The sequence below is a fragment of the Daucus carota genome, chromosome 4 (assembly GCF_001625215.2).
Source record: "Daucus carota subsp. sativus chromosome 4, DH1 v3.0, whole genome shotgun sequence".
NCBI classification, from domain to species: Eukaryota; Viridiplantae; Streptophyta; class Magnoliopsida; order Apiales; family Apiaceae; genus Daucus; species Daucus carota.
Window position 1 is genome coordinate 10,283,053 of NC_030384.2, and position 10,932 is coordinate 10,293,984.

The 10,932-nt window shown below is 33.1% G+C and overlaps 1 protein-coding gene across 5 annotated transcripts; it reads right to left on the reverse strand.

Annotated features, from left to right (window-relative positions):
• Nucleotides 1-1,829: 1,829 nt before the first annotated feature.
• Nucleotides 1,830-6,961, reverse strand: LOC108192634 (anaphase-promoting complex subunit 8). 5 transcript variants are annotated; one of them, XM_064091896.1, is made up of 6 exons: nt 6,711-6,961; nt 6,031-6,296; nt 4,450-4,520; nt 3,303-3,547; nt 2,297-3,212; nt 1,830-2,194 (listed from the first exon to the last, which is right to left on the reverse strand). In XM_064091896.1, exons 1-6 carry the CDS (start codon nt 6,794-6,796, stop codon nt 2,102-2,104), a joined length of 1,677 nt encoding a protein of 558 aa, XP_063947966.1. In that variant the 5' UTR covers nt 6,797-6,961; the 3' UTR covers nt 1,830-2,101. The 5 variants fall into 5 exon arrangements, with proteins under 5 accessions (XP_063947966.1, XP_063947965.1, XP_017227550.1 ...); XM_064091895.1 differs by having other exon boundaries at nt 2,297-3,547; nt 6,711-6,960; XM_017372061.2 differs by lacking the exon at nt 4,450-4,520 and having other exon boundaries at nt 5,990-6,296; nt 6,711-6,955.
• Between the last annotated feature and the right edge of the window lie 3,971 nt (nt 6,962-10,932).

The following is a 10,932-nucleotide window of genomic DNA, read 5'->3' on the forward strand; positions in this document are numbered from 1 at the left end:
CATTCACCAATATCAGTCGATGCGTAAGTTTTTGATCGAAGAGGGAAGCCTATTAGATTGGTGAAACATTTAAACAATGATGAAATAATAGAAAATTGTTGTATACACACTCAGTTATGAACTCTTATTTATAATGTGTATATCAGTTCATTAACAAATCATTAATCATGTTCAAATTCCAAAAGTCATCATTTACATTTTATAGTTATCGAGATACTTAAAATTATTCATATTGTTGTTGTAAATGTATAGACACACCCTAGATAAATCAAATTAGGTTAAAGATTGATTGAGATAAACTAAAAAATGTAAAATAGGTATGTAAATATTATATATATATATATATATATATATATATATATATATATATATATATATATATATATATATATATATATATAATCGGGTTGGGTTGGGTTAGTTCAGGGTTAAAATCTGTAAAACCCTGACCCAACCCAACTTAATCGGGTTTTTTAAAAATTAACCCATTTATTTTTCGGTTTTGAACGGGTCGGGTTAATCGGCCTAAAAAAGGATCGGTTTGGGTTGGGTTAGCGGGTTGAACGGGTTTATGTTCACCCCTACTTTCCACTTGATCCACTTTGGCCAAACATTCTTTAATTAGCTTGGTTAAGCTGGTAAAGAAGTTGAATCCACTACTAATTGCACTTTCCACGATGCTAATTACACTTTTATACCAAATTTTGTACTTTGATTACATTAATTGTGATACTCCCCTCCGTCCCGCTAGATTCTTTACAGTTTCCTCTTTTGGACGTCCCACTCATTTCTTTACATTACAAAACTTTCTTAAAATAGATAATGAGTCCCCCACTTTCCCACTTTTTCTTCCCTTTCACACTACTTTTACTCCGCTGTCTCTATTTTTATATATTAAAAATCAATGGTTCCTACCACTTCACCCACTTTTCATACACTTTTCCACTACTTTATACATATTTATTAACCTCCGTGCCCAAACCCAATGTAAACAATCGGGTGGGACGGAGGGAGTACCTTACATTGATACTCTCAGTCTCATTTATATGTATACAGTTGCTTTTTTTGGGTGTCCTATAAATTGTATACATTGCAAAAGTAGTAAATTTTGGTAATATAAAACATCATTACACCAACTACTTTTCCCCTATATCTGTTTTATAATAATATAAACACTATTACACCCACTATTTTCCTCCACTATCTCAAAAACCAAATGTATACAATTGGTTGGGACGTATGGAGTATATATATACGGGAGAGAGAACTCGATACACATTTTAAATTTCTTATAATGCATATTTCATAAATTATTTTAAACTTTTTCTTCTATATAAATATATTATAATTAAATTTTTATTAAAAACAAAACTTTTTATAAATGTAATTTATAAAAATCTTAAAGATGTATCAAAATAACTTTTAAAAAAAGTATATAAATAAGTGAAAAAGAACAAATATGACTATTTTTCATGTCACTGCCACATTGGATACCTTTTTAAGTTCCGAGTTCTTTCTATAATGATTGCAGAAAAACCTGCAAAAGCCCGGTTTGACTGGATGACTGCTTGCTTGGACTCTTAAATTACTCTATTTGACAATCTTCCTCGAATCTCTCCAAATTTTGCGACAGTTTGAGATTCTGGGTTAGCTCAAAAAAAATAATTTATTATTCAAATTAAAAAAGTTGAGTAGAAATATGAAGAAAATAAGTTAATAAATTATTTAGAAAAGAAGTAAAAGTTCTTAAAAAAAAATTATCATTCTCAACTTTTTCAAAATATTTCTCTCTTTTTACGCAAACAGGTCAAGAAGGTTAACTAAAAACATGCATAACAGTTGCTTCTCCCCTTCCCATACTAAAACATATTTCTCAGTTAAACCAGACCCTTTCTATATACATTTGCATACATATTAAAACCAAGCTTCAGTTACAGTCTAACATCACAAGCATATAAACAGAGAATTGTCTCAAATACTCTACTATATTATCATACAGGTATAGATCAAAGTGCCTATTGAACCCAAGTTTCTTTTTCCTCAGCTAGAGTCACCACAACTGGCCAACCAGGTGTGCATACTCTGGTGCATTGTTAGATAATTACTCGAGAGGGAATTGATCAATATCCATAGCAGGAGAACTAGATTGTTCAAGTCTTATTCCTCTCAGCAAATTCTTTGCTTGTTCCCTCTCCTGCAATAAAGGATCCAGTGATTGTAGTAAATTTAATGAGTCATGACAAGAATTGTAGTATATTGTAAAAAAATTTGATAAAAGAAAGGCGAGGCAACTTACTGGCCCAGTATAATCGAGCAGACGGGTACAATATACCGCTGCTTCCTCCAATCTCTTTTGCTCTTTGCAATGCTGAGCAAGAAACATCAAAGCTTTTACCATGTCAGGACCTTCCCTTTCTTCGTCTTCCATCATTTCCAAGTACTTTTTATTGTAGTATGCTGCCTCTTCAGAACGCCCAAGCTCAGCGTGCAACTTTGCTAGGTGGTGAAGAGCCATTGCTTCACTGTCATTGCAGTTTGTTGCCCTCCTGTAACACTTTATTGCCTCCTCAATCATATGAAGCTGATCTGATTCATAACACTGAGCCATAGCAATCCACAACCTTGAATCATTAGGCTGCAAAAACACTGATTTTTTGAAATAATGAAGGGCATATAAGGGCATCCCCATCATTTCATATGCTTGTCCTAATCCATACCACGCTCTGTAATCACAAGGACTAATGTCTACAGCTCGCCGATATGCATCAACAGCTGCAGCTGTGTTTTTCATCTCAACATACTCATGTCCCATAAGTGTCCAAGCTGATAAATACTTGTTATTTAATTTAAGTGCTCTCCTGAAATACATCACTGACTTCTCATGCTGTCCCTTTAAACTGTAGTAATTTCCAATAATGCAGCACGATTCAGGCCTGTATTTATCTGTCATAAACACTTTGTGGGCAAGATAACTTAAGGCTGAAAAACACTCTCTTGCATAGAGCACATTGGAATACACATCCATATCTTCAACTCGATAAGGGTCATTACTCAAAAGTTCTTCAAATATGTCCTCAACTTGATCAAACTCCCTCAGACTATACCGGACTTTAGCAATTTCTGCTTGGATGTAGTTGCTATAGCCAAAAGTTCCTTCTAGATGCTCATATTTTGCTAAGGATTCGTTATGCAATCGGAGTTCATGGTATGCACTGGCAAGAAAGAATTCTTTCATCCAATGGTTATTAAGATTCATACTGTTCAATATATCAGCTGTAGTGCATAGAGATTGGAGTACTGACCAGGCATTCCAGTTCCATGGGTAGCTATTTACCGAATCCACGAGAACTATACGAGCAAGATTTGCACTGCCTTTTTCTTTGAGAACAAGACCATATAGGTAAAGTCCAAAGGAATCAATTGTGCCATTCTTTTGAAGCACAGACAATTCGCTCTCAAGTAAAACCAGTTCTTGATTCAAAGCATCACTCTTGCCCAGGGGTCCTTCAAGCTCGATATTCTCTTCTTCTTTTCTTTTTTCTCCAGCCTATATAGAAAGAAAAAGAGAAATACATGGTAATTATGATTAGAGCTTTCCTGATTTCCCTATAGTAATGTTAAATGACTTCATTGTTGACTACTCTACAAAGTCTAGTGCATGGTAATTCTTTAGCATTCCAGAAAAACTACAATATCAATAATATCAGACATTATTACCCTTAGTTATACTATGAGGACTGAGGAGCACGTCGAGATGATGAGATATACACAAACATGAGTAAAATATTATAACACCCAGGAACATTAAGCTTGGAACATGAATACATACTTTTATTTAGCATCCATTTTGTTAGAATTAGAAATTTGGTTATAACTATTTCACATATTCAACCAATCAAATACCCTCAAAATGAACATTATGAAATGCCCTGATATTGTGAAGATACAAAAAACAAATAGCACATCTTTAATGGCTCCATCCTGAGGTAAAATACAAATTTTTCGTCTAAGTGTCTATCAGACTATTACTATCTTTAAGAGCAATAAAGAGAGACGATGTTTACGTGTAGATACATAATATCGAGTGTTCTAACAAAGAAGAAATTCACACACGTAAAGAAAATGTTTAAAATATAATAACCTGCAGGAAGATTGGGCTGTGAACATGCAATATTTAATTATTTTCGACGTTTTTATCAGCATCTCTTTTATAGAGATTGTGCTTTTACAACTGATCCACATATTCAAATAATGGAACAAGTGTTATTAAAAGCGCGCTTAATTGCATTGTGCAAGATGTGCGATTCAAATATTAGCAATTTAATGCGATTCTGAAATCAGTAAAAAAGCGCTAGAGAAGCGTGCTTAAGCGCTCAAGTTTGGTGTGTTTCCATGAAGGTGAAGGCGTTAATTAGAATGATGCGTGTATTGCTCCTGGTGTTGAGGAACCTTTTCATCGTATGAGGCTCTTGACAAGAGGAACATCTCTACTAGAAAATGCAACTCACATTCTTCCACTTCTATAAATGAACAGGAAGAGGAAGAACACTGAATGAATATTGAATACAGTTCAAATAAACATAAATCAAAGGCCCTGATGTTCTGAAAATAGGAAAAACAGATAGCATGTCTGTAATGGCTCCATCTTGTGGTAAAACAAGTTATTCTGGCGAAACATCAATCACTATCTTCAGCGAACAGTACTTATAAATAAAATTCACGATTATATCTATCTGTAGGTACACACTACACAATCTATTATTAAATAATTCACATTTTATACTGGTTAATTAGATGTTTTAATTAGCCATTATGTTGATTTTTGGTGGCCAGCTTTTAATCTAATAATATAATTAATTACTGTCATTACAGATCCAAAGAATAATTTACAAATTAAATTAAATAACATAATATGGGACAAGTGTGAGAGTTGTATTTACAGGTAACCAATTCTTTTACATAATATGGGACAAGCAGTCAGTCCCCTAACGTCTAGGTGCCGACTTTTAGAACAGGTCAATATCCAATTACTTATAGTAACAGCTTATATAAGTTAATCTGATTTTCACCCTTCCAATTATCCCTCAAAACGCCTAGAAGTTAACTTTTCACGTAACTGGACCAATCAGTTACGACCTACCTTCAAGGTTCTGACCTTTAGAACAGTGATAATATTTATAGGTTCATAACCTGACTGCCTAAGAATTGAATTTATGAAAATTAGCCACTCCAGGAAGAGTGACAGTTAAACAAATATTCAGGACAAAAGAAACGCCAAATAATATACGCCACATGCTTTACAAACAATAACTTGGGTAACGAGCTAAAAAATAGGAAACTGGATGGAGGAATCAAGAAAGAAATCAGGCGTAGCCATTTAGGACAGATTGCAGAAAAGGATTGAGTAGTGTGATAAAACTTATCTCCACAAAGCATCAGTAAAGACAAAAACAACCTCAAATTTATTCACCAATTCAAAATATTCATCATTAAAAACTAATCCTTATCGATATATATAATTTACAATATTAATATAGTACCACTCCGCCGGATCAGTCGCTCAAAATCTTTGGTCTCTACCCGGACGCGATGAAAGAAATGCATTGAACAGCTGGAAAAGGCCCGTACTCGCTCACGAAAAGTGGAAATGGAGGCAAACTAGATAAAGGAAACCAAATCCATTTATAACTAGAAGACATTCCTAAGATAGTAGCACTCAGAGACATCGGATTAGAGTACTTGACTTTCCGCAGGAGCATAGGGTTTTAGAAACTTTAGCACATTATTTTGTCTCATCCCTTTTTAGCATTCATTTAGCAAAATAAACAATGCAAAATACTATTTAGAAGTACCACTTCCCTAGAGTGCATGAAAAAGTCAAAGGGTCATACATTTTGGGACGTGGGATATACCAAATAATTCATAAATTAACAAAAATCAACAAACAGATACCATCATACTTAAACGAGTAATGAGATTCGAAACAAACCAAGTACAGAGAATAACAGCGCAAGAAAATCGCTCTCTTGCCTGTCTGATCACGGAGCACATGAGCAGCACGCCTGTACTCCCTACAATCGAAATAAGACTTCGCCAAAAGGTAATAATCATTGTCCATCCCATCATTGTATTCGTCCCGCACAGGAGTAGATATGTTGGAACCAGCACCTAGAGTCGAAGGTGATTCATCAGTTCGGGACCGTCTACGAGTACTAGAATTCACTTTCAGGTACTTATAGCGAACAGGTATGTTTTTTTCTCCGTCCATCACTATGCCCATCAACTGTTCTGCTGCCCTGTGAACCAATATTCGACTTATTTACACCAACGTAAAAGTCAAGCTACAAACATCCAAAATTCACTAAACATATGCACATGCTTCATTAACTATATAATCAAGAATCACCAGAAAACAAAGATTGAATACTATAGTTCACAAAAATAGAAAAATCACTAAAATACTATATACACATAATTCACTTTTAGGAAAAGATAATTTAAATTCGAAGACAAGCCAGACACACACACACATGAAATATATACAATAATTCGGAGATTTGATTAAAAGTCCATCAAGATCAAAATTTTATCAAATGGGTGTTTATCATATACAAATCTAGTCCAATTTAAAAAAAGCCCATGTGATTAAGAGATTCAATTTGGAAAAAAAATAAAAAGAAAGCGAAGATTAGGATTTATGAATTGAGTACCATTTGGAAGCAGAATAAAGACCACGTTCGTTGAGATGAAGAATTGCAGATCGGAGCTCGCTTTTGTAATTCTCCTTGTTAACCATATCAATTCTAGTTTCTTGTCAAAAGATTATATCAAGTTGTATGAGTAATTCAGTAGGTTTTGAGTGTCAGCTTTACTACCTAGAATATCAGGAATTATCATCCCTTTTGCTTGTTTTGTTTCTTAACAAAATAATTTACCAAATTAAAATCAAGACCGAATATTTTGTCTTTACGGTTGAATCAAAATTGGAATCCAAAATTAAAGTTGAATGGTTATGAATAATTTAATTTCAATTATATAATTTAGTCAAACATACTATAAAGGAATTTTTTTTGTCACACATACCATAAAGGAATTGATTATTAATATAAACAAATATATTTTATGTCAATAATTGAAATATAGTTGGTTTATTTGTTTTAGTGCCTTTTCAACTAAAAAATAAGGAAGTACAACATAATTATATCTATGTGTTTGGAATATTACTCTAACATCTTAAAATTTTAAATGTTCAGGTTCCGAATATTAATCAGCATAAAAACTTGTGTGAGGCACGAGTCTCTGATATATGTTGTGCTTTAAATAATATTCATGTGTCATGATATTGTTTCAAGCGTAAATATTCCCTATTATTATTTGACAAAATATGTAAATATGAAAATGTCATATTTGCAACCTAAGCATTAATAATAATAATAATAACAACAACAATAATAATCTATACTATACTATACTATAATAAGCCAACATGGGTATAATTTGTAGTCCTAGGTTTTAGTTATATTTTTTGGTTTGGTACTCTCCTTTTGGTACTACAAGTCTACAAATATGGAGTCTATTAGTCTTACATTGTTAAACAGTTTCAAATACTAAAAACACTCGTAACAATACCTTATAATATAATATTTCATTAAAAAATTATAATGATGTTATATATAAAATTATAAATAATAATTTTGAATATCTTTTATTAACAAGAAGCTTTATATAACTTTTTTTAACTTAACCGTGTTCTATATCAATATAAACACCACACATTACATAACCCTTTCTAATTTCAATCTTAAAGATTTTTGTTGTCAAAAGAATCAAGATTACATAATTATGTTGAAATTCGATTGATTAGATTACTGAATCTTTCAAATTTATTACAAGATCGTCTATGTTTGGAAAAAATTTGAATTTTTTGATTTTTTTTAATTTTTAAATCTACATGTACTAAATTCGGATTAAATGTATTTTCAAGTAATCATAAGAAAATATAGTCAGTCAAATAATATAATTTAATTAAATTCAATCTATTAATATTAAAATACTAATAAAATGGTGTTAAAATTTAAATTATAAATAATAAATTACGAACTATGTACCCGCCCGTGCTTCGTACGGGTTAAAGGCTAGTAATAATAATAATAAGTACTATAATTTTAAAAAATTTATGGATCGAAAATCACATTCGTACTGATTTTTCTATATCCGAATTCGTTAGGATACATAGCTCATTATAAAATTATCTACATGTTGAAAACTACATTCGAAATTACTATTGAAAATTTTAGATTTTAAATATATTTTACCTTATTATAATTCTCCCTGTTAACCATCATCAATTCTAGTTCTTGTCAAAGATTATATCAAGTTGAATGTATAATTCAGTAGGTTTTGAGTGTCAACCTTACTACATAGAGAGCACCATCAAGAATTCAAAAAACTGTCAATTTCTGGACAGGGAAATGGGAATGGTCCTCCCACAACCTATTAGGGAGACAACCATATTTCTGGGAAATGGTGAAGTTGAGGATGCCCCTCCACCACCTCCTCCAAGAAAGATACTAAAAGGAAGCGTAATCCTTTTGGAATCAACGAACCGGCTCTCCTCCCATACCTCAGGAAAGACATCCTTACTGGTTCCCCTTTCAACCGCCCTGCTGAGATCCCCATGAATATGGATAAAGGAAAGCAAAAAATCTACCAAGAATACTTCTTCAATGCGAACGGAGTTATGAGCCAGGAAGCCATATCAGTTATGGATGAAGGAAATCTGGGAAGCATCGCTCCTTCATTAATTGGAAAAGCTGCAGACTTGGATGCTCCTGTGGGTCATGGTCTATATGGTCAAGATGTGTTTCACCATGCATTGAGTGGGACTCTTAAGGAGTTCTTGGCTCAAAAGCAGCTGACTGCTGAGCTTCTCTCCAAACATTTCATTCTGTGAGTATGTATGAGGTCCTGGAAGCGATGGGTCTAGCAAATAAGCGCTTGAGTCAGCAAAGCGTGGTGTTGAAGGATGGTGCTGCTAACAAGTCCCCCCCTGCATAATTTCCTGATGGTAGAAGAAACCCTTTTAGTTCGTACTAGTATGATAGGTTATTCTGCATGAAATCTCAAGCGCTCTCGCTTCTTCTTTTGATAGGCTCGGCTTTTATTTTGCCTCCCTTATGGTTTACAGCTTTAGTATTGCTGTTTTATGTTGATGTATTCAGTTGTTTGTGTAACAGCCCTATAAGAATTTCCGAGATTTATAATATAATCATGCTTATCAAAAAAAATAAAATTGCATCAGGTCCGCGCCTCACCTTATTATCCCTTCTGTTTCTTTTGTTTCTTAACAAAATAATTTACCAAATTAAAATCTAAACCAAATATTTTATCTTTACGGTTGAATCAAAATTGGAATCCAAAATTAAATTTAATGGTTATGAATAATTCAACTTCAATTATCTAATTTAGTCAAAAGACCATAAAGGAATTGGTTATTAATATAAGAAAATATTTATATTAGTAATTGAAATATAATTAGTTTAATTGTTTCAAGATGGGTGTCTTTTCAACTAAAAAAATAAGAAAATACTCCTTCTGTCCCTTAAAGATTGAATCGGTCAATATTGCACGCTTTTTAAGACATAGCAACTGACTTTTTTTTTACTTAGTTTAATCTTAAAGTACATGGCTGAGAAGTGAAAGAAGTTGGCAGCAATATTCCCCTCATTTCTGTTGGCTGAGAAGTGAAATAAGTTGGCAGTAATATTCCCCTCATTTCTATCAAATACAATACTAATGCAGAACAAAGGTGCCAGACCAAACATTTATCCCTCCTCTTTTTAGTACTCTATTTTAACATACCCATTTTCATACTTAGCCATAAAACTCATCTCTATATATTGCTATACCAACTTCCATAAAAGACTCTCTGTATGTCAGGATGGTGTACAAAATATTAACTCAAGCTGATAGACAAGTCATTTTCAATTCTTGTTAGAAAGAATGGTACATGGAAAATTAAAAAGAGGTTTGCTGCTTGAAGCCAGTGTTACGTTTTCATGTTCAATTAGCACTATCAAAAAACTTTGGTACAGAGCCAAGAACACTTTCACCCAAGGATTACCTGCTGATATATCACGAAGATTGAAGGGTACAGTTGGTTGAAAAAGAATCGAACTTGATCGTAAAGAAGTCTCACAAGTTCCATTGCGATGCCGGACAAATATACGATCATTGGCAAGTGCTTTAAATATGGCCAAGTCTACTATCCATCGAAGAATTGAAGAAGGTGATATGAGATCTCATTCAAATGCTATCAAACCTCAACTTACTGATGGAAACAAATTAGCCAGGTTAGCTTTCTGTTTGCAAAAACTAAAACATGACTCTCTTGCTACAAATCATGAGTTCGAAGAAATGTTTGATGTAGTACATATTGATGAAAAATGATTTTTTCAAACTAAAAAAACAGAGAAGTACTACCTATTACCGGAGGAAACTGATCCTATAAGAACATGCAAAAGCAAAAGATTTATTACAAAAGTCATGTTTCTAGTTGCGGTTGCTCGTCCCCAGTTTGATAATGATAACAACATTTTGTTTGATGGAAAAATCGGAATATTTCTTTGGTATACAAGGAAGCAGCCAAACGAAGTAGCAAAAATTGAGTTGCTAGTACTTTGGAAACAAAGGCTTGTACATCTGTTACAAAAGATGTCTACAGATCTTACTTTCTTGAACAAGTTTTACCCCAAATTCGACGAAAATGGCCGCTCTTATCTTCACCAGTTATTTATATCCAACAAGATAACGCTAAGCCGTACATAAAAATAGATGACGAGGAATTTATAAATTCTGCAAAACAAGATGGGTTCGAGATTAGATTAGTTTGTCAACTGCCAAATAGCCCGTATTTGAATGTTCTGATCTTGG